The sequence below is a fragment of the Suncus etruscus genome, chromosome 16 (genome assembly GCF_024139225.1).
Source record: "Suncus etruscus isolate mSunEtr1 chromosome 16, mSunEtr1.pri.cur, whole genome shotgun sequence".
Taxonomy (NCBI): domain Eukaryota; kingdom Metazoa; phylum Chordata; class Mammalia; order Eulipotyphla; family Soricidae; genus Suncus; species Suncus etruscus.
Window position 1 is genome coordinate 76,514,834 of NC_064863.1, and position 24,661 is coordinate 76,539,494.

General features: G+C 42.7%; 1 protein-coding gene across 1 annotated transcript in view; it reads left to right on the plus strand.

Moving 5' to 3' along the window:
* The window catches only part of AFF1 (ALF transcription elongation factor 1), a 103,482-nt gene that overhangs the window by 59,429 nt on the left and 19,392 nt on the right, over nucleotides 1-24,661 (plus strand). The window contains exons 10-13 of the mRNA XM_049789885.1: nucleotides 9,862-9,916; nucleotides 10,038-10,075; nucleotides 13,488-13,653; nucleotides 18,144-18,971. Of these exons, the coding sequence (XP_049645842.1) occupies nucleotides 9,862-9,916; nucleotides 10,038-10,075; nucleotides 13,488-13,653; nucleotides 18,144-18,971 (1,087 nt within the window). The remainder of the gene's footprint in view (nucleotides 1-9,861; nucleotides 9,917-10,037; nucleotides 10,076-13,487; nucleotides 13,654-18,143; nucleotides 18,972-24,661) is intronic.

A 24,661-nucleotide genomic window follows, 5' to 3' on the forward strand; every position in this document is an offset into this window, starting at 1 on the left:
GTGCAGAAGCTTCTCAGCTTAATATATTCCCATCTGTTAATCTCTGCTTTCACTTGCTTGGAGAGTGCAGTTTCCTCCTTGAAGATGCCTGTAATGTCCTGTAGTGTTTTGCCTATGTGCTGTTCTATATATCTTATGGTTTTGGGGCTGATATCGAGGTCTTTAATCCATTTGGATTTTACCTTTGTACATGATGTTAGCTGGGGGTCTAAGTTTAATTTTTTGCAAGTGGCTATCCAATTGTGCCAACACCACTTGTTGAAGAGGCTTTCCCTGCTCCATTTAGGATTTCCTGCTCCTTTATCAAAAATTAGATGGTTGTATCTCTGGGGAACATTTTCTGAGTATTCAAGCCTATTCCACTGATCTGAGGACCTATCCTTATTCCAATACCATGCTGTTTTGATAACTGTTGCTTTGTAGTACAGTTTAAAGTTGGGAAAAGTAATTCCTCCCATATTCTTTTTCCCAATGATTGCTTTAGCTATTCGAGGGTGTTTATTGTTCCAAATGAATTTCAAAAGTGTCTGATCCACTTCTTTGAAGAATGTCATGGGTATCTTTAGAGGGATGGCATTAAATCTGTATAATGCCTTGGGGAGTATTGACATTTTGATGATGTTAATCCTGCCAATCCATGAGCAGGGTATGTGTTTCCATTTCCGTGTGTCCTCTCTTATTTCTTGGAGCAGAGTTTTATAGTTTTCTTTGTATAGGTCCTTCACATATTTAGTCAAGTTGATTCCAAGATATTTGAGTTTGTGTGGTACTATTGTGAATGGGGTTGTTTTCTTAATGTCCATTTCTTCTTTATTACTGTTGGTGTATAGAAAGGCCATTGATTTTTGTGTGTTAATTTTGTAGCCTGCCACCTTGCTATATGAGTCTATTGTTTCTAGAAGCTTTTTGATAGAGTCTTTAGGGTTTTCTAAGTAGAGTATCATGTCATCTGCAAACAGTGAGAGCTTGACTTCTTCCTTTCCTATCTGGATTCCCTTGATATCCTTTTCTTGCCTAATCGCTATAGCAAGTACTTCCAGTGCTATGTTGAATAGGAGTGGTGAGAGAGGACAGCCTTGTCTTGTGCCAGAATTTAGAGGGAAGGCTTTCAGTTTTTCTCCATTGAGGATAATATTTGCCACTGGCTTGTGGTAGATGGCCTTCACTATATTGAGAAAGGTTCCCTCCATTCCCATCTTGCTGAGAGTTTTGATCAAGAATGGGTGTTGGACCTTATCAAATGCTTTCTCTGCATCTATTGATATGATCATGTGGTTTTTATTTTTCTTGTTATTGATGTTGTGTATTATGTTGATAGATTTACGGATGTTAAACCAGCCTTGCATTCCTGGGATGAAACCTACTTGATCGTAGTGGATGATCTTCTTAATGAGGCATTGAATCCTATTTGCCAGGATTTTGTTGAGGATCTTTGCATCTGCATTCATCAGTGATATTGGTCTGTAATTTTCTTTTTTGGTAGCGTCTCTGTCTGGTTTAGGTATCAAGGTGATGTTGGCTTCATAAAAGCTATTTGGAAGTGTTTCTGTTTGTTCAATTTCATGAAAGAGTCTTGCCAAGATTGGCAGTAGTTCCTCTTGGAAAGTTTGATAGAATTCATTAGTGAATCCATCTGGACCTGGGCTTTTGTTTTTCGGCAGACATTTGATTACTGTTTTAATTTCATCAATGGTGATGGGGGTGTTTAGATATGCTACATCCTCTTCCTTCAACCGTGGAAGATTATAAGAGTCCAAGAATTTATCCATTTCTTCCAGGTTCTCATTTTTAGTGGCGTAGAGTTTTTCAAAGTAGTTTCTGATTACCCTTTGAATCTCTGTCATATCAGTAGTGATCTCTCCTTTTTCATTCCTGATACGAGTTATCAAGTTTCTCTCTCTCTCTTTCTTTGTTAGGTTTGCCAGTGGTCTATCAATCTTGTTTATTTTTTCAAAGAACCAACTTCTGCTTTCGTTGATCTTTCGGATTGTTTTTTGAGTTTCCACTTCGTTGATTTCTGCTCTCAGCTTTGTTATTTCCTTCTGTCTTCCTGTTCTTGGGTCCTTTTGTTGAGCATTTTCTAGTTCTATTAGCTGTGTCATTAAGCTACTCAGGTAAGCTCCTTCTTCCTTCCTGATGTGTGCTTGCAAAGCTATAAATTTTCCTCTCAGTACTGCTTTTGCTGTGTCCCATAAGTTCTGAGAGTTTGTGTCTTTATTGTCATTTGTTTCCAGGAACCTTTTTATTTCCTCCTTGATTTCATCTCGGACCCCACTGGTTATTGAGCATGAGGCTGTTTAACTTCCAGGTGTTAAAGTGTTTCTTCTGAGTCCCTTTGGAGTTCACAAATAATTTCAGAGCCTTGTGGTCAGCGAAGGTAGTCTGCAAAATTTCTATCCTCTTGATCTTATGGAGGTATGTTTTATGTGCCAGCATGTAGTCTATTCTGGAGAATGTACCATGTACATTGGAGAAGAATGTGTATCCAGGTTTCTGGGGATGGAGTGTCCTATATATATCCACTAGGCCTCTTTCTTCCATTTCTCTCCTCAGGTCTAGTATATTCTTGTTGGGTTTCAGTCTGGTTGACCTGTCCAGTGTTGACAAAGCCGTGTTTAGGTCCCCCCACAATTATTGTGTTGTTGTTGATATTATTTTTCAGATTTGTCAGCAGTTGTATTAAATATTTTGCTGGCCCCTCATTCGGTGCATATATGTTTAGGAGAGTGAATTCTTCCTGCTCTACGTACCCCTTGATTAATATAAAATGTCCGTCTTTGTCCCTTACAACCTTCCTGAGTATAAAGTTTGCATTATCTGATATTAGTATGGCCACTCCAGCTTTTTTATGGGTGTTGTTTGCTTGGATAACTTTTCTCCAGCCTTTTATTTTGAGTCTATGTTTGTTCTGACTATTCAGGTGCGTTTCTTGTAGGCAGCAGAAGGTTGGATTGAGTTTTTTGATCCATTTAGCCACTCTGTGTCTCTTAACTGGTGCATTTAGTCCATTGACGTTGAGAGAAAGAATTGTCCTGGATTTAACGCCATCTTTATTTCAAAATTTGGTGTGTCTTTTGGGTAGTCTTGTCTTAGATTAGGTCTTTCAGTTTTTCTCTTAAGACTGGTTTTGTGTCTGTGAAGTTTCTGAGCTGTTTTTTGTCTGTGAAACCATGTATTCTTCCATCAAACCGGAAAGTGAGTTTTGCTGGGTATAGTATTCTGGGTGAAGCATTCATTTCATTCAGTCTTGTCACAATATCCCACCACTGCTTTCTGGCATTGAGCGTTTCTGGTGACAGGTCTGCTGTAAATCTCAGGGAAGCTTGCTTGAACATGATTTCCCCTTTTGATCTTGCTGTTTTCAGAATTCTGTCTCTATCTGTGGGATTTGTCATTGTGACTAGGATGTGTCTTGGGGTGGTTTTTCTGGGGTCTCTTTTGGTTGGTACTCTTCGGGCATGCAGGATTTGATCACATATATTCTTTAGCTCTGGAAGTTTCTCTTTAATGATGTTCTTGACCATTGATTCTTCCTGGAAATTTTCTTCCTGGGTCTCTGGGACTCCAATGATTCTTAAGTTGTTTCTGTTGATCTTATCATAGACTTCTATTTTCGTCTGTTCCCATTCTTTGACTAATTTTTCCATTGTCTGCTCATTTGCTTTAAGTTTTTTGTCCAATCTCTCCTGCTGTATGGAATTGTTATGTATCTCATCTTCCACAGCACCAAGTCTATTCTCAGCTTCTGATACCCTGTCCCAGAGCTTATCCATTTTGTCATTCACTTCGTTTACTGAGTTTTTCAGGCCTGTTAGTTGACATGTTATTTCAGTTTGGAGTTTTGTCATTTCTGCCTTCATATTTTCTTGGTTCTTATTAGTGTTCTGTTCAACTCGATCCATGGTTTCTTGGAGTCTGTTGAGCACCTTCCATATTGCTAGTCTAAAGTCCTTATCTGAGAGGTTGATTAGTTGTTCAGTCATTATCTGGTCCTCAGAATTGTCATCTTCATTCTCTATGTCTGATGCTGGCCTGCGCTGTTTCCCCATTGTCACATTTGTATTGTGGGTTTTTCTACGTGTTGTAGTGGTATTCATTGTCTATATGATGTAGGCAGCACACTCCTCTGGCTCCTCCCTTTCTGGATGGGCTGACTTGCCTCTAAGGGAGGGGAGTCCTCCGTGGATGAAGCCTCACACTGGGTCAAATCTTAGGCCCGAGCATGTAACAGAGAAGACAGTCCAGAGAGAAATGTTTGCTTCTGTGATATAGCGCCGTTCTTAGTGTGATTTTTCCTTCTTGTTGCAATGGAGTTCTTTCCTTAGAAAGAGTGCACGGCCGCGTAGCGAAGCGGAGCAGCCGTGCTCCTCTGAGCCTCTTTTTGCCCCACTCGCAAGAGTTTCACGCAAGAGGACAGTAGACAGACATAGACAGGTCACACTCACAGTCTTTCACAGCTGAGCCCCACTGGGCCGGTGTACTTTCGCGGATTTTCCCCGCCTGGTGTCACACACAGGGAGCCAGCTTTTGCAAAGGATAGCCGGTTTTTATGCTCTGAAGTCCCTCCCTGAAAATGGCGTCTGGGCGAGCGAGGTTTCTGGAGGCTCTTTTTGCCCCACTCGCAAGAGTTTCACGCAATGAGGACAGTAGACAGACATAGACAGGTCACACTCACAGTCTTTCACAGCTGAGCCCCACTGGGCCGGTGTACTTTCGCGGATTTTCCCCGCCTGGTGTCACACACAGAGAGCCAGCTTTTGCAAAGGATAGCCGGTTTTTATGCTCTGAAGTCCCTCCCTGAAAATGGCGTCTGGGCGAGCGAGGTTTCTGGAGGCTCTTTTTGCCCCACTCGCAAGAGTTTCACGCAAGAGGACAGTAGACAGACATAGACAGGTCACACTCACAGTCTTTCACAGCTGAGCCCCACTGGGCCGGTGTACTTTCGCCAGGGAAGAATTCTTTTTGGAAGTGAAGTATTTGCATGTTTGAAGGATTGTTTTAAGAGTTCCTTGAGTATTATTTTTAATCATAACTCTGAATTTGCTCTAACAAGTGACCTAGAGTACTACAAGCTGATTGAGTGATTAAATGAGATAGGTTCTATTCTCTAAGAATCACTTGAGGCCTAAGTCATTTTCTCCATCAAGCTTGGGCATGGCAGAACTTGGATATGACTGAAAAAACAGGAGTGCAAGCTTTTCATAGAGGAGCCATGGATTTGGCTCCTGGGAAGGTCCCAAACCATCTGACTTTCACTCCCTCCTTTTCGCTACTTTCCTCCACTCTGTCCTGCCACATGCTTATCCATGGGTTCACTGTGTACTCACTACTTTCTGTGTCCCTGGTCATTTGCTTCTCTTCTGTGTCATGTTCTCTCTTTGTCATGTCTCCTTGTATGGCCAACAACTACCCATACCATCCCTTCTTTTTTAGGGTGTCTTGTGTCATGCTCCCCACCCCTGTATTATGGGGAAAGAACAATGGAGGAAGAAAATGTTACATTCATCTCAGAGGCAGGGATTTCTGTCTGCTTAGTCGTAGCCATGGTTGCAGAGCTGGGCCTGGAATCCTGCAGATTCTCAGAAGCAACAGTTCAACACCCTGTCGAACAGCTACAAGTACAGTAGAGATGAGATGTTCAAAGGATGTGTTGGGTCTCTGCAAATTTTTTATTTTATCCATGGAGTTTGAATCATCTTTTTCACTTTTGGCAGTACTTTGCACCTTGTTAGCCTCAAGCTTCTTCTTTATGGTAAAATTCTTGTCCAGAGTCATTCTCCCTATCTGTTAGCCCATGGTCACCTCCCGGACCATATTCTCATGAATATAGAATGTCCCCAATGCTCTGAGATATTGTTCGTCTGTGCTTCCTTACCTTTATCACCATTTATGGAGCCTCTCCCTTAATCCTTATTCTGCCTTTTGTCCCCAATGCTATTAAAAGCTATACTGAATTGAAAATTGGAGGCCCATGCAAGACCTTTGGACAAATTAGCTTCACATTTGTAAAATATTGCAGGCTTACATGTTTTCACTTGATTGGTTATTTGGTTTGCTCAAATTGTTTTTGTTTGGAGCCATACTTGATGTTCTGGAGCTTCACTTGGGGCCCTGAGGTATTCCTCCTGTCTTTTATTGGTGTTCAGATGTTTGGTGCTCAGGGTCACAACTAATGGTGTTCAGGGGACCATACAGTGCCTGGGATAGAGCCTGCCATCCTGTTGAGCTGTTCCAGAAGTTCCTTCACTCTGTTTTAATCACACCTAACACTAGGTTATCACATGTTTACTTAGTTTGGTTTGCTTTGGGATCCAGCATTCAGCTGTCCTCAAGGTCCAGTTCCTGCCCTATGCTTGGCGGTCACTGCTCATGTCACTCTGCTGACCCTGGGATGCTGGGGAGGAATGTTGGTCTCCTAATAAGAACCATATGTTCCCACCTGTCATTTATACATTCAAATATCTGCCAGGAACATGGAAATGACAGAGGCAGTACTATGCCACTTAGTTTGCCCAAATAGTTTGTTGGTTTGGAATTGCATTCATTGCAGGTTATTGGCATCTCAGCCTGGGGACAGGTTGGCACTAAGAACTGGAGAACAGGCTGGTCTGTCTTTCTTCTGTGGGTACCATAGGAATTAACAGGAGTTCGTGCACTAGCCACCTACGTGAGGAAAGTCTTACGACTTTACCAATGCTGCCTGCATGAGGCCTGTGATCTACAGCTGAAACTGTTATAGATTGTGTTCGCACTTAAATGGCAGTTCATAGACTTTCTGCCTGAGTCCTTGACTCCCTTTGAGCAGGGCCAGAGTTGCCACATGGGACCCTGGACTATGAAATAATTGCTTTGTCTTTGGGGGTGAAAAAAAATGAGTTATTTGGCCAGGTTTTTTAAATTTCATAAGGCTTAAAATCTATTTTATTTTCATAAGGGAAAAGGTAATATTCCATCAAGTTGGTTTGATGTTGGTTGGTGGGAGGGGGTTGGGTCATATCCACTGGTGTTTACGGCCTACTCCTGTCTTGTTTTTCCATTGGGATGTAGAGTTTTATTCATCTCTAATGTTTCCTTGTAGCCACTGGGTCCTATCTTAGTCAGATGTTGCTTTCATGCTTGTTTTTGAGGACCTTCCCAGTGGTGTTGGGACTCTCAAGTGATGTGTGGGACATAGAACCCAACCTTTGCATGCCAGTGTGTATTGCCACCTCTGAGCTCTTGCTTTGGCCAGATGAGGGGCTTCTGTGGAATGGGTTGCTGTTGTTTCCTGGCTCTATATATATCACAGTGCTTACCAACTTTGGTCCCAGCTGTTCCTGGGGGAATCATGAAATGATGAAGAAGACCAACCTGTGAGAAAAGGGGCCACTGGAAAAAAGCAAGGCTAGGGGCGGGCACAGTCAGATAATGGTTGAGAAGTATCGCCCTGGACAGGGACCTGCTTGGTGCTGCTTTTGTCTTAGTTTTGTTAGGGGCCACAGCCATATCTGGGGCTGGGGGGGTGGGGGTGGGATGCTAGTAGGAGGGGTCCGTTTGGTGCCAGAGTTAGTTGAACCAAGGCCTCCTGTGTTGAGCCTCCTGAGCTTGTTCTGGCTTCAGAACTTTTGCTTTCAGATATACTTAGCTTAGCTTACCCCGCAAGTGTTTCTGACTGCCCGTAGGAGCATGGGATGCCACGGCACTCAGTAGTTTGGCAGGCAGCTTACAACGGAAGTGTGGTTGGATAACATGATCACTGATGTTTCAGGAGATTAAGGAAAATCACTCTACACAAAACCAACCACTGACTAAGAAACAAAGAGGTCCATTGATTGTGGTTTTGTTGGTGATAGTCAATATTGTAATAGTTTGCTAGATATTTTAATAGTCATATCTTACAAAGATACCTTTTACTTTCTGTTTGCATATATCCCATCATTTAACAGCATTTAACATATCCCAGCATTTAACAGCAAACCTGTCTTATGATGCTTCTACACCTTTATGATTGCTAATGGCAGAATCCTACATTCAAAGGCTGTGTTTTCTATTCTTGCTAAAATCTGAACTTAACTTTCACTAATTAAATACTGAAAGTGATCTACCTTTGCAGGTAGCTAGAGGTAACTTTTTTATGAAAACTTAACACAGGGTATTTTTAGTCCATTTCTTGGTGAAAGTAGTTCTTTGGCAGAATTACAATGTTCTTGTTGGCAGTTATTATGAAGCAGCCAAGTTTTATCCCTCGTATTCATTGGGAAAACAGCAATTTGACCAGATTCCTAAAATAATCATGCCTGCTTGATTTAATGGCAGACCGTGGGTTTTGCAGGAGGAGCTGATGGTCAGATTATTGACAAGGTATTTTTAGATAAACTGCAAAAATCTTAGCAGCTAATTCATTCTTTGGAGAATCAGTAATGCTCAAGCAGCTTTATTTTGTTTTCAGTTTCACTTAATACATTCTCTCAGATATAGTCTTAATTTGGGGAAAATGTTAGGGAATGGTGATTGGTTCATTCCTTTGATATTTGGGAGATTTTGAAATGGAAAGAGACAGAATAGGCCAAGATACTGGTAAAGACTATAGTCTGGGAAATGTTGCTTTTCATATTTATGGTTATCATGTGCTATAGAATGCTTAGAGTTCAGTATTAATATAACCTTGAGAAAGCTAATTTTGGGGTCAGTGAGGTGGCACTACAGGTAAGGTGTCTGCCTTGCAAGCACTAGCCAAGGAAGGACTGCGGTTCAATCCCCCGGAATCCCATATGGTCCCCCCAAGCCAGGGACAATTTCTGAGCACTTAGCCAGGAGTAACCCCTGAGCTGCAAACGGTGTGGTTCGAAGAAAAAAGAAAAAGAGAGAGAAAGCTAATTTTAATTTCACTAGAATGTTAATAAAATTAACCCTGTTTTCTCAACAGCATTACTTGCTTCACTACCCTTTTTAATTTTTAAATTTTTTTTCTTTGTGGTGGGGGATCACACCCGGCAGCGCTCAGGGGTTACTCCTGGCTCTCTACTCAGAAATCGCTCCTGATAGGCTCGGGGGACCATATGGGATGCCGGAATTCGAACCCCTGTCCTTTTGCATGCAAGGCAAATGCCCTACCTCCACGCTATCTCTCCGGCCCCTTTACTACCCTTTCAACACATTAGTGCCCGAGTAGACAAAAGAGAATATTTTTATGTGTGAAAATAATAAATTAGGAATATTAATGCCCTTTGATTAAACAGTCTGAGTGTCTGACAGTTCAAAGCACTTTGCAAAGTCATCTATTCAGTATATTTTATGTCTAGTATTTTTTTTTTTTTTTTTTTTTTGGTTTTTGGGCCACACCCGGCATTGCTCAGGGGTTACTCCTGGCTGTCTGCTCAGAAATAGCTCCTGGCAGGCACGGGGACCATATGGAACACCGGGATTCGAACCAACCACCTTTAGTCCTGGATCGGCTGCTTGCAAGGCAAACGCCGCTGTGCTATCTCTCCGGGCCCTATGTCTAGTAATTTTATTTGTTAGATTAGAGGGAAAAATGAGTGTCCTATACATATATATTTTTTGCTGTGTATGTGTTCTGCATGCCCTCTCCTCAAATTGATTAGAGATGAGGACTTTTGTCTTGAAGCTGGCAACAAATTCTTGTCTCATGATAGGTAAGCCCCAAAATATGCCTGTTTCATCATGGGAAGGAGCTTGTGCTGAACTAGTTCTTATATGCTGTTTGTAAGGCATTTCAAGAAAAATAAAGTATTTGATGAATGAATAAACTTTATGTCCTGCCCTCTTTGGTTCTGTTAAGCATAGTTTCTAGGCATATGCTAAAAGAAATATTCTGAGTGGTTTTAAGTTATGTGACATCTCTGTCCTTGCCCTATCTAGCATGCTTGAAGATGACCTTCAGCTTAGTGACAGCGAGGATAGCGACAGTGAACAAGTAAGCACGGTTCACCTTACCACCTCAAAAATCCTTTTAAATCCAACACTTTTGAGCTGTATATCCTAACCTGTTTTTTATTCTTTTCCTGACGCTCCTTTCTCACTGTGAACATGACTAGAACTCTGAGAAGCCTCCCTCCTCTTCCGCACCTCCAAGGTACTGTGTCATGCCGCCCTAGCTTCAAACATGGTGGCTTTAAACAAAGGGGGGGGGGTAATAATCTTATTTAATATTTTTATTTATTTATTTATTTTGGTTTTTGGGTGACACCCAACAGCGCTCAGGGGTTACTCCTGGCTCTAAGCTCAGAAATTGCTCCTGGCAGGCTTGGGGGACCAGATGGGATGCCAAGATTTGAACCACCATCCTTCTACATGCAAGGCAAATGCCCTACCTCCATGCTATCTCTCTGGCCCCTTATTTAATACTTTCTATAGATTCTTTCTAGGAGGGAAGAAGAGGATCACAGTAGAAAGAACTATTTTATATTTTAGAAGCTTCAATTGGCCACAGAAGAATTGTTAAATCTGTAAATGAGAAAGGTGCCTTGCAACTACCTAAATCCACCAGTTTAACCAATTCAATGTTTTGAAGAGTTTTAAAAGTCAGCTTAATCACATTGGTTAGTATCATGTAACCAGCATTTGAAAAGTTAGACAAAGCCCAGTATTGTCACAAAAGTGACCCTTTGTTTTCAAAATATAAAGCTAAATTATTATTTCTAGGAATGAATTGCTTTTTATGGATTGTTTTTAGTTCCATCAATTTTATGATTTGTCACATCTTTTTTAAATGGTCTGGGGGAGGGGCACCAGAACAATAAATAGTACAGTGGGTAAGGCCTTGCATGTGGCTGACCCAGGTTCAATCCCTGGTACCTTATAGGTCCCCCAAGAACTTCCAGGAGTAAGCCTTAGGCATTGCTGAGTGTGTCCCAGACCCTTCCTTCCCCTACTGGGAAAATATCTTTGGTACATTATTGTTTGTTTTGTTTTGGGGCCACATCTGGTGGTGCTCAGGGGTTACTTCTGGCTCTGCACTCAGAAATTGCTCCTGGCAGGCTCTGGGAACCATATGGGATGCTGGGGATCTAACCCAGGTCTGTCCCCGGTAGGCTGGGTGCAAGGCAAACACCCTACCACTGTGTTATTACTCTGGTCTCCAAGATCTTTGGCACATTTAGTGTGCTGAAAAGTGTTACTAACACCATCAGCAGCTAGAAATATCTTAGTGAGTTGAATATTTAGATCTTTCAAGTGGGAACTCTCCAAAACCACCTTTATAATGTCTTTTCATACGGGAATTAATGGTTTGAGGACTCTGGTGCTCTCAAATTGTTTTACCTTTTGAGAATTGATTATCTATTCCCAAACTAGCTTGGTTTTAAAAACAAAACTCATGAACCCCAACCCTTCCTGACATGTTGTCTACAACGCCACAGCTAAAGCAGAGGGAATTCCTATAAATCTTTGGGGTCTTGGGGTATATAGGGTTGCTCATTTTTGTTTATAGCCCATTTCATTCCATAATTTCTGGTGGCTTATTGTGACCTATAGAATGTCAAACTTTCTGAACTTAAAAGTGGAGAAAAGAAAAGCAGGGTCAGGACCCAGTAAAGGTAGAAAGAAGATGGAAAGTGTTTCTTTTTTCTTTTTTTCTTGGGGGGGGGGGGAGTGTCCCTTATTTTGATCATCAGCATAGGCTCTTCAGTTGTCAGTATGTAAAGGGTCACATAAGTTGACACAGCATTTTATGTGAGATTATATCATTTTATTATGTTCATTCTAAAGTTGCCTCAGTTGCTTTTGTTGTTATCTAAATTTGTTATCTTAAAATTTTTTTAGGTGAATTTGGAGATTTAGTGCAAGATCATAACGGTTGATTTGGGGGGGTGGCGCCTAACATCATCTAAGACAAAGTCTTTAAGATGTGCTTTGAAAGTCTATGTATGTCCAGCAGTGCCATCAATATTCTTGTTTTCCCTGACTTAGATTTAGTGGCCTCTTTTTTTTTGGTGTTTGAGCCACACCCGGCGGTCTGTGCTCAGGGGTTACACCTGGCTCTTAGCTCAGAAATTGCCCCTGGCAGGCTTGGGGAACCATATGGGATGCCAGGACTCAAACTGGTGTCTGTCTTGTGTTGGCCGCATGCAAGGCAAATGCCCTGCCTCTCTGCTGTCGCTCCAGCCCAATTTAGTGGCCTCTTTGTATGGGGTATGTGGGTTAGGGTAGGGAGGGAAAAAGTGTTTGGGCTATATCTTGTACTGAGATCTTAGTCCTTGCTTTGTCTCTTTGGTGGTCCAGGGATCAAAATAGAAACAGGGTTTCTACTTCTTCAAAATAGAAGCTGCTTTCAATGCAAGCACCTTAAGCCCTATATACCTCTCTAACCCTAGTGACTTACTAAAATGTATAGTAGTTAATCTCTACTTGAGCTGATTAGTCAGTGGGGGGATGTTCCTTGGCCTCTAGTCAAATTCTGGTCCATTTTAGAATTTTAGTCCAAAGTGTAACTAGATTGAGGTCCTTTTCCAGAGAAACACCATTATAGTACTATCTGGCTTCTATTGGTCTATATACACAACAGGAATTTGTTAGGGTACATGAGGAAGTGGTGGGGCCCACTGCTACCTCTGTGCCCAGAAGTTGCTCTCAGTCATACTTGGGACCATGTGATTCAGGGATCCAACCCATGTCCACATGAGAGAGATTTTAACATTGGCTCCTCTTATAAACCAACTCCTTTTAGTTAATATATAGAAAGGCAACAGACTTGAAGAGAGCAATTAATAAATAATCAAGCTTTGTGACGATATTCATAACATCCCCTGTCCCCCCACATACACACTGCATTTATAGAATTAAGAAGACACAAACAACTCTAAGTAATAGATGTGATTGTCTGCCAAGAACATTTGATTAAAATTGACAGGCCACAGGCCTGATAGAAAGTACAACAGGTGTTTGCCTTGCACATGGCAAACTGGGATGAACCTGGGTTCAATTCCTGGTATCCCATATGGTCCCCCGATCCTGCCAGGATTAACTCCAAAGTGCCACTAGGTATGGCCCAAAAAAACAAAAAAGAAAAAGAAAGTACACAACAATTGCACTGGTGAAGGGGGTGTTCTTTTTTATGACTGAACCCTAATATAAACATGTTTGTAATCATGGTGTTTAAATAAAGATACTATTAAAAATGACTTGATATACAAATATTTGATTAGAACTTTCCTAGTGTACATCCAGATCTTCAAAGGAGGTAAAAAAAAGAAAAAAAAGTAAGTACACAACAGTTAGCTTTCGTGTTGTATAGCTCCAGAATGTTCTTTTTTCTTTTGGAACAAAGTGCCACAGGCTTTCCTATGCAGTAGTATCCAGTTATCTGCTATTTGGGTCCGTATGTCCCCGCTCTGGTCTGGGCAATTTGAGCAGTCAGGAATATTAGGTAATATGCCATGTATGTGATTTCTAGACAAATCCTCACAGTTCTCTAAAATATATAGCAGTAAAACTGAATAGCAGGAAAAAGGTGGGGCTGGTGCCTGACCCTCCTTTCTGCTTTGCAGCGCTACACAGTCACTTCCAGCACCGCCCTCGACCACTGCTGCCACCCGGTCCAGCAGTGCTGAGTCCGAAAGCACCAGTGACTCAGACAGCTCCTCTGACTCTGAAAGCGAGAGCAGTTCAAGTGACAGCGAAGAGAATGAGCCCCCCGAAACGCCAGCCCCTGAGGTATGATGCACCATGCCCCTCTTTCCCCAGCATTGTCTAAGATGTAGATTTCTCCTTTAGGGTCCTAAGAGGAGAGAGAGGGAGTTAGGGAGGGAGGGAGGAAAGAGAGGGGGGTTGAAAGAGAGATCTCATACAGCAGCAGTACCATTGTCATCACATTTCCCAGGCAGGGATGATGATACTGGAACGTTGGTAGGCCAGTGAATCATTTACACATAATAGATACAAAGCTCTACCCCTGTAATCTGAGTGATGGCACAGTGGTAGGGCATTTGCCTTGCCACATGGCTGACCCAGGACAGACTACGGTTAGATCCCCTGAGTATCACAAGGTGTGGCACAAAAACAAAAAAATGAATTTTTTAATTAACATAATTTTTATTTTGATCATAGTGGCTTACATATTGTTGACAATGATATTTTAGGTACATATTTACATAAAATCAGGGGGGATTCCCATCACCGGTTTGTCCTCCCTATTCCTCTGTTTTTGTCCTACCTCCCATATCCTCTTCCCTCACCCCCAGGGCTGCTAGAATATGTGGTCCCCTCTGTACCTATCCTATTACTTAGTAGTCTTAACTTGAAAAAAAAAATAAGTAAAACTTTTTGCTTGGACTCTGGGTGGATGAAAATGTGACCCAGAGACTGAGTATAGTGTAATGGATACGGCGACTGCTCTCTCATGCAGCTTACCCCGGACAAACCGCGGTTCGAGTCCCGACCTCCCACATGAGCTTGGCTTCTGGCTGAAGAAAATGTGACCCACCTTCCTTTATTGGGCACACATGACAATGCAGATGTGAAGCCTAAGCTCCAGTCCTTTGAGCAGCTCAGACCCTTACTTAGAATTTTATTCTTGTTTTTATTTCTCTGTCTTGTTTTGGGGCCATACCCTGTGGTGCTCTGGAAATTCTGCACGCAGGAATGACTCCTGGTAGGATGCAGAAGACCATAAGGGATCCAAGCTGGATCTGTTGCATAAAGGCAAATGCCACACGTGCTATACTACAGCTCTGGCCCAAGAATTGTTTTTGTTTTGTTTATTATTTGTTTGGGATGGGGCACTCTCTGTGATACTCGCTGCTACTACTGGCTCTGCACTCAGGAATCACTCTTGGGGGCCAGAGCTCTCGCCTTAAACAGGGCTGACTCAGAATTGGTCCCCAGCATCTAATGGGGTCTTGAGTGCAAAGCCAGGAGTAAACCCTGAGCATCACCAGGTGTGGCCCAAAAAGAAAGAAAGAAAGAAAGAAAGAAAGAAAGAAAGAAAGAAAGAAAGAAAGAAGGAAGGAAGGAAGGAAGGAAGGAAGGAAGGAAGGAAGGAAGGAAGGAAGGAAGGAAGGAAGGAAGGAAGGAAGGAAGGAAAGAAGGAAAGAAAGAAAGAAAGAAAGAAAGGAAGGAAGGAAGGAAGGAAGGAAGGAAGGAAGGAAGGAAGGAAGGAAGGAAGGAAGGAGAGAGAGAGAGAGAGAGAGAAAAAGAGAAAGAAAGAGAAAGAGAGAAAGAAAGAAAAAGAAAGATAAAGAAAGAGAGAAGGAAGAAAGAAACAAACAAACAAAGAAAGAGAAAGAGAAAGAGAGAAAGAGAAGAAATAAAGAAAAAGAAAGAAAAAAGGAAGGAAGGAAGGAAGAGAAAGAAGGAGAGAAAGAAAGAAAGAAAGAAAGAAAGAAAGAAAAGAAAGAAAGAAAGAAAGAAAGAAAGAAAGAAAGAAAGAAAGAAAGAAAGAAAGAAAGAAAGAAAGAAAGAAAGAAAGAAAGAAAGAAAGAAAGAAAGAAAGAAAGAAAGAAAGAAAGAAAGAAAGAAAGAAAGAAAGAAAGAAAGAAAGAAAGAAAGAAAGAAAGAAAGAAAGAAAGAAAGAAAAAGAAAAGAAAGAAAGAAAAATTATTCCCGGCTGTCTCAGGGAACCATATGGGGTACTGGGGACCGAACCAAGGTGAGCTTACATGCAAGGCATCTGCCTTGCTGTACTGTCACTCCAGCCCCTGCTTATATTTCTAATTTTCTCACAGAAGTCTGTATGTGCATATTTGTGTTGATGGGCAGATGAATCTAGACTTGGTTTATTTATTTATTATATACTGAAGTTAAACTTTCCAGAAACATTTCTTTTGTTTATATTTTAAAACTTTAGATTTTCTCCAGGTATCTGACTACTTTTCCTTTCTTTTAAAATAAACTCCTCAGGGGCTGGCGCGGTGGCGCTAGAGGTAAGGTATCTGCCTTGCCAGCGCTAGTCTAGGACGGACCTCGATCCCCCGGCGTCCCATATGGTCCCCCAAGCCAGGAGCAACTTCTGAGCACATAGCCAGGAGTAACCCCTGAGCGTCACCGGGTGTGGCCCAAAAATCAAAGATAAAATAAAATAAACTCCTACATTATTATGTCTCCTATATTAGTTAAGGATTATAAGATGAATCACATACTAAACCCTAGTAGCTTTTTTGTTCTGGAGATATGTTTGACTGTGTTTGGTGGCTTTTGAATGCTCAGTGCTTGGGGGTTACTTCCAGTGGTGTTTGGGGGAACTCTGTAGTCCCAGGAATCAGAACTTGAGTTTAGGAATGCATTCTACTGCTAAGCCCACATTTATCTTCCTTGCCATTTATTTTAAATGTGGGGATCTTCGGGGGCCTGAGCGGTGGCGCAGCGGTAGGGCGTTTGCCTTGCATGTGGCTAACATGTCTTATGACAGTCTCACATGGTCCCCGAGCCAGGAACGATTTCTGAGTAACCCCTGAGGGCCACAGGTTGTGCCCAAAAACAAACAAAACAAAACAAAACAAAAATTGGGTGTGTTTTGTTTTGTTTTGTTTTGACCATGCCCAGCACTGTTTGGGCTTACTCCTGCAAACCCAGGGAACATATGGAGTGCAGATTAGCCACCAGCAAGGCAAACACTGGAGCCACTATACTGTCACTCTGGCCCATATTTTTTACTGCTTTACTAATCCTTCACTAATCTGCCTGATCATTCTGTATTAAATGATAAAAAAAAAAATGGCCAAAAAGCCTTTACATTAGAACTATATACCTCACATGTATTAAGTTTCCATGTTCTCACAGACTTGAATTATTTGGAATTCTTTAGTTGGGGAAATTGATAACAGTCTTCTTTCATAGTTGTGTCTGCCACCGGACTGAGTTCCTTAGCTTCTTAACTGTATATTGAATTAGTTCAGTGGCTCCTTGCATTTCCTTCCTAGCACACTGTGTTATGTATATGATTCAGCCTGTTATGCTGATCACCTGTAAGAATTAACTTAGTAAAAATTTGTCACATGTCGGTAATGTACCTCCTGTAAAAAAAATACCATGCTTATTCTAGAGACACTAGTTTTCTGCGTAGCATAAACTGTGTGAAATATAGCTACTATGGGATATAATAATATATAGGAATAACCTATAGTTTATGCAATACTATGTAACACCGATATAATATGCCCACAGGGTGCTCAGAATAATTACCTTGGGTAAAATGTCATATGCCACACACAATCCTGGAATGTGGAATGACAAAGTTCTCTGTCATTGTGTTAACAAGACCACAGGCTAAGTTAGATGGTGGGTTACAGCAACAGTCCATTAGCAGCAAAGTTTTAAACAGCAAGTTTAGATCTCTTCTGTTTATTTCCTAGCTATTATCCATTTTATGGCTAATCCATGTCATATCATTGCCTTCAAATCTCTCTGTGCTAATGAGATGTTTCAGACCAGAGTATAATGTTGGCCCTAATGTGAATTTTTGGTTTGTTTTTTTTTTAATTTTGGTTTTGGTTTTTGGGTCACACCCGGAGGCAACGAGAGTTACTCCTGGCTCTGTGCTCAGAAATCACTCTCAGCAGTCACAGGGGACCATATGGGATCCGGATTCAAACCATCATCTGTCTTGGATTGGCTGCTTACAAGGCAAACACCCTACTGCTGTGCTATCATTTCGACTCCATGATTTTTTTCTTGAATAAAAATTCTAATTGAGGGGCCAGAGCGATAGCATAGAGAGAGGGTAAGGCATTTGCCTTGCATGTGGCCAACCTGGGTTTGGTCCCAAGCCTTCCAGGAGCAATTTCTGAGCACAGAACTTGGAGTAACCAACCCCTGAGGGCCACCAGGTGTGGCCCCCCAAAAAAACAAAAAAAAATAACTATTTTTAATTGAGTCACCATGAAATACAATTACAAAGTTGTGCATGATTGAGTTTCAGTCATAGTGTTCCAACACCCATCCCACACTGAAAACCTTATTAGAAGTAAAATAACATGTGAATATAAAATTTAAGTAAGAGGAATGAATTCAAGCCAGTAATTTCAATGAAAGTGTGTTAAAAGAAGCAAGATTTTTAAAATGTGAAATTCACAATCATGAGTACTGTAGAATGAAATGTCATGTAGAATGAAATAGCACAGAAGACCATTTTCAAAAAAAAAAGAAAAAAAGAAGACCGTTTTCTTGGCAGTGGTCACTTAACCTTTTTATCCTTGTTTTTATTTCAGCCTGAACCTCCCTCAACAAACAAATGGCAGCTGGACAATTGGCTAACCAAAGTCAGCCAACCTGTGGCACTCCCGGAGGCTCTGGGGACCAGTCAAGGCAAAGATGGGGATGAGAGTAACTCTACTTGTTCAGAATCCAAAGATCCTCCCCCTAAAAGCTCCAGCAGAGCTCCCCGGGTTCCTTCTGAAGGCCCTCACGTTGGCAAGAGAAGCTGCCAGAAGGCCTCTGTTCTGCAGGAGCCACCAAAGAGGCAAACAGTGGGAACCAAACAGCCCAAGAGACCCTGCAAGGCCCCAGCAGTCACGGTCTCGAGACCCAGCTTGCAAGTAGAGAGTGAGGCGTCTCCATCCCCCTTTACTCCCAGAGAGCAGCCGTCCAAAGACAAGCCAAAAGTGAAAACGAAAGGCAGACCGCGTACTGGCGAGAGCAAGGAGCCTGCTCCCAGGGAGAAGAAGAAGCACGGGGGCGATCCCCCAGCCCCACCAGAGGCATGCTCAGGGCCGGAGCTCACCAAGGACCTTGTGGACACCAGGCACTTGACGCTGGCTGCTCCTGTGCCTGGAGCCCGGAGCAAGACAAGTAGCAGCCAGCGCACCGGGGTAGCCCCAGAAGAGAACCGAAAGGACCCCAAAATGCTCTCCCAGCTCAGGGACCCCTCTCCCCCAGACCAGCTATTGGTGAGGATAACTCTCAGCCTTCTCTCCCGGGTACCCCGACCGCCAGGAAAAGGGGGCTGCCAGAAGAATCCAGACCACAAGCAGCCTCCCCCAGGGAAGCGGGTTGACTGTGAGAAGAGAAGCTCGGACAAGGGGGCCAAGCGGAACAAGGTGAGAGGCTCCCACCCAGGTTGGCTTGGAGGGAATGGAAGCTGCAGACCTGCATGGTTCCTGGCCAGGTGCCTGGCTCTTGCTTACCAAAGTCCTAGGAAAAAGGCAAAATAAATACAAAAGGAGGTTACAGAGAAATGCCATGTTTCAAGGATTCTTTTTTATTCTGATGTTAGTTTTTAGCACCTGTCCAATTGTTTTGCCTTAGAAGTAGAACCTTTCATGAATTCAAACCTTAATTAGGACATTAATATTATCAAAGAATTGGTCTGTACTAAACTTTACTCTTGACGGTATGTAACCTTTTGAATTTGATATGCCCATTCTTTGGGGGAGGCAAAGGGCATACCTGACAGTGCTCAGAGAGCCAGTTGCATGCTAGGTATTGACCTCTGCTCACTCTCCAGCCCTCATCTATATTTTAACCCTTAGCCATTTACTCATTAGTTTGAAAACACCAGATTTAAGATGTGGGGCCAGAAAGATAGCAGAAGGACAGTGGTTCAAATCCCGGCATCCCATATGGTCCCCTGAGCCTGCCAGGAGCGATTTCTGAGTGTAGAGCCACGAGGAACCCCTGAGCGCTGCCGGGTGTGACCCCCCCTCAAAATGTGTGGCCTGTTCTAATAATTTGTTCCCCCCTTTTTTCTGTTTAATAATTTGTATCAATAAGCAGAGCATTATTTTTGCCAAACCTTGAGCTATGATATTTTTTTCCTCTTTTTTTTTTTGGGGGGGGGGGCGCCTTTGGGTCACACCCAGCAGCGCTCAGGGATTACTCCTGGCTCTGCTCAGAAGTTGTTCCTGGCAGGCTCAGGGGACCATATGGGATGCTGGGATTTGAACCAAGGTCCATCCTGTGTTGCTGATTTTTTTCTTTTTTTCTTTACATTTTTTTAAGTTTTACTTAAATGTCACCGTTAAATTACAATTTATTCATGATTGAATTTCAGGCATATAATGTTTAACACTAATCCCGTCACCAGTGTCCACTTCCCACCACCAATGGATCTGACCTCCAGCCACATTTTCTCCTATCGGTCTGCTTCTATACATTTATATATATATATATATATATATATATAAAAAATCTTTGTACTGTGGTTTATCATATTGTTGCTGATGGAGTTTCATACATAACACTTCTTCTCAGCATCACCACCTCCTCCTGGTTGGTGCTTTCCTCCACCATAGTTATTTCCTGCTGAATACCAATTCTCATGTTCTTTATTTCCATTGTCTTTGGTATTTGTTGTTCCACTGTTAGGTGTCTTTATGTCCCACATATGAGGGAGATCATGCGTCAGTTTCTTCCCTCTGACTAACTTCACTCAGAATGATACTCTCCAGGTATCTATTCTTATGGCTGATTAGTATTCCGTTATGTATATGTACCATAATTTCTTTATCCAGTCATCTATTCTTGGACTCTGGGTTGTTTTCAGATTTTTGACTGTTCTGGATAGTGCTGCAAAAAACATAGGTTGTAAATATCTTTTCTCCATTTTATTTTTGGACAATTGGGATATATTTTAAGAAATAGAGTTGCTGGGTCAAATGGAAGCTCAATTCCTAGTTTTGGGGATTTTTTTTTTTTTTTTGCTTTTTTTGTTTTTTTTAAGGAATGTCCATATTATTTTTAGAAAGGTCAAACTTGTAGACATTCCCACAGCTAATGTGTGCCATTCTCTGATGTGAGATGATGTCTCATTGTTGATTTGCATCTTCCTAAGGATTAATAATGCAGAGGATTTTTCTCATGTGCCTTTTGACCATTTATATTTCTTCTTTGAGGAAGATTCTTTTATTTGATGATGATGTAATTGTTCTATCAGAGAGGTTATATAGATGGTTAACATTGGTTGGGACTTCATGGCTATCATCTTTACTCACTAAGCATATTGGGGTCCTGCATTGCTTGCTCATTGTGACTTTTGAAGTCTAGAGGTTTTCTTTGTGTGTTGTACTTGGTGACTGGAGTTAGGATGTCTTCATAGCTCATAGTGAGGTATAAAGAGGTGAAGAAATGCTATGCTGTGTGCTCCAACCACACTCTTTTCTTCTTCCTGACCTGGAGGGTGAAATGGTACTTCACCATTTCACAAAGAGGATCCCAGTGATAACTCTGCCTCAGTTTCTTGCAACTGTGGCTGGGTAAAGCTTAGACCCTGTTCTAATCCTTGCACTTCTCTCTCAGGCCTCTTAACCTGGGGGGTGAAATGACACTAAGTCGCAAAGAAGACCCCAATGCTTCTCTGCTTTAATTTATTGGGACCACGGCTAGTGAGCTGTAAGATCTTTAGTGAGGGTAGTTCATGGTGTCATCCAGACTGGGATGGTACATGGTGAGGTATTGGAAGTGTGTCACTTGACTAGTTTGTGAAAAACTTGCTCCAGGAATTTGCATAATAAAGGAAAGAAAATCTGGCATCAAGCCATCAGATTTTTGGACATGCTGCTGTTCAGGACCATCTCCCGCCCACCTTTGTTGTTGTTTGGGGCCACACCAGTGATGATCAAGGGTTATTCCTGGCTCTGCACCCACGACTTACTCCTGGTGGTGCTTAGGGCCTATGGGAGATGACTGGGATAGAACTCTGGTCAGCCTCATACAAGGCAAGTGCCCTATCCTGTTTCTGCTCCAGACCCCTCCTCCCACCCACCTTTGTTCTAACTCGCCTTGATGGGCTTAGTGCTGTTCCTCCCCCACTGATACTCCCAAGGCAGCCTCTGTACGAGTTTCAACAAGAGGCACAAGGACTGACCCTTCCTCCTAGGGAAGAGTATAAAAGTGGCAAGTCTGCTACACACAAGCAGAAAACCCATTGCTTGCCCATTGCTCCTTGGACTTGAGCAGACTGTTAAAGGCAAAACACAGAGGCAGGGACCTACCAACAGTGTCTATGGCTGTACCAGACACAACCACAGAGGACACAGAAAAGAATGAACCATTTTCCCCATGGATCCCTATGTGCAAGGGGGACCTGGGCTCCATAGTGCAAAAGTGTGTGTGGTACCTGAGAGGAAATGGTCAGATCTAGCCAAGAAAATGCTGTCTGAGAAATGTAAGACTCCCTACAAGTCATCCTCATCCTCCTTTATCATCCTCTCCTGAGCCTAGTCCCAAATGCTGGCATGGTTAGGAACATGTGTTCTCAGCATGTCCCTACTTCTAGAAGATGTGGACCTAGAAGCCTGCTTCCCCTCATGAGACGGAGTGGAGTGCCATCTCTCCAGAACCAACAGAACACACCTCTCAAAGGCGGGCCAGGCCTCTGGCTTGAGCTCCCCAGGGCGCCCACTGTGCTGTTTGAAGGACGGGGCTCTGTCAGAGCACCGAGCCCTGAACTCACTAGTGTTGACAGCATGGACTTTTTTCAAATCTTGAGATGATCCCAAATGCTAGTGAACTGCAGCAGAATGGGGTGGAAGGTGGTAGGGCATCAGGGTATAAGATAGCATGCACAGCTTATTTTTAGGACCCAGACATTTGTATGTTGTGTTTCTATTCACTCTGTCTAGCGACCAGGAAATCTTTGCCTAAGCACATCACCAAGTTAGACAAACATTACTTAAAAGCTTAGGGATTAAAAAGCAGATCATGGTCCCAGAGTATAGTGAGGAAAGGAAGAAACTGAGTGGAGGGAGAAACTCTATATGAAAGGATGGGGACCAGGGGCCAAGTAGTCTCAGGTGCAGTGGTGGAGATTTAAAAAAAAAAAAAAAAGGAAAAAAGGACAAAACCAAATATTCAAGCCAAAGGCAACAACAATGGAATCAAGAGACCCAAACTTTAGCAATCTAAACTTAAAATGGGCCTGTGCTACTGGCAGGCTGGGGGTAGAGGGGGTGACAGGGATGTAATTGGAGAATATTAGTGGAGGAAAATTGACAATGGTGGTATGATTGGCCCTGATACATTGTATGTCTGAAACCCAACTATGAAGGACAATGGTTTTTTTTTTTTTTTTTTTTTTTTTTTTTTTTGGTTTTTGGGCCACACCCGGTAACGCTCAGGGGTTACTCCTGGCTATGCGCTCAGAAGTCGCTCCTGGCTTGGGGGACCATATGGGACGCCGGGGGATCGAACCGCGGTCCGTCTCCTAGGCTAGCGCAGGTAAGGCAGGCACCTTACCTCCAGCGCCACCGCCCGGCCCCGAAGGACAATGGTTTTAATAAAATAAAATAAAATAGGGGCTGGAGAGATAGCATGGAGGTAAGGCGTTTGTTTGCCTCTCATACAGAAGGTTGGTGGTTCGAATCCCAGCATCCCATATGGTCCCCTGTGCCTGCCAGGGGCGATTTCTGAGCATAGAGCTAGGAGTAACCCCTGAGCGCTGCAGGGTGTAACCTAAAAACCAAAAATAAATAAATAAATAAAAATAAAGATGAAGCAGGGCTGGGGAAATAGCAATCAGCAAATTGTGGAGGCCAGAGTGATAGCACAGCAGTAGGGCATTTTCCTTGCATATGGCCAACCCAGGACAAACCCAGGTTTGATCCCTGGCATCCCATATGGTTGTCTGAACTTGCCAGGAGTGATTTCTGTGCATAGAGCCAAGAATAACCCTGAGCACCGCTGGATGTGGGCAAGAGAGAGGGAGAGAGAGAAGGAGAGTGGGGAGAGAAGGGGGAGATAAGGAATGGGGGGAGAGGGAGGGACGAAGAGGGAGAAGGGAGGGAAAGAGAAAGAAAAAAAAAACCCACAAATTGTCCACATTGTTTCATATCATCTGGTATCTACAGAAAAACCTCTCGGGTTTTATCCCCCTCAGCTCCTGCCCTTCCTGCCAGCCCTAGCCTATCTCTGCTTGTCTGCTTGAACAGACTTCATACCCGTCACCACTTGGTAGGCCCAGGTGCACCTATAGGGACCTGGACCAGGGGCAGAGGAATGGCTGTGTTCTCTTAAGCAAGTGCATCAGATGTGCTCATTTTCTTTTTCTTTTTTGTTTGGCTTTTTGGCCACACACCCGATGGACCTCAGGGTTACCTCCTGGCTTATGCGCTCAGAAATATGGGGGACCATGCCAGAATGCCAGAGGGTCAACCAGGGTCCATCCTAAGCTAGCGCACGCAGGCAAGACGCCTCTACCGCTTTCCACCATCACTTCAGCCCTGCACATTTTCTTTTTTTTTTTTTTTTTTTGGTTTTTGAACCATACCCCGGCGGGTGCTCAGGGTTACTCCTGGCTTGGTCTGCGCAGAAATAGCTCCTGGCAGGCCACGGGGGAGACCATATGGGACACTGGGATTCAAACCAAACCACCTTTGGTCCTGGGTTGGCTGCTTGCAAGGCAAACGCCGCTGTGCCTATCTCTCCGGGCCCACCGTTTTCCTTAATTTTACATCTAAATAGTAGAAATCATGACCTAGTGAGAGCTGTTAAAGATTGTGCCTGAACTCCTCAAGAATTAATGTATTTAGTTAATTAGAGACTCTTTCAAATCTGTTCTATTCTAATGTAATTTTTAGCATATTATGATTGATGTGATTATTAATTCTAGAGTAGATGTAGGACATGAAATAGATAATGGCTGTGCATTAGATAATATTGTACTTACACACACTCACACAGTATTATATAATATCCACATAGAGGGAGTGATTCTGTGGAAAAAATTATGGGGAGAAACTGTGACAGTCAATAGGCATGAATTCCTACTAGTCCCCCTTCTATAAAACAGTAG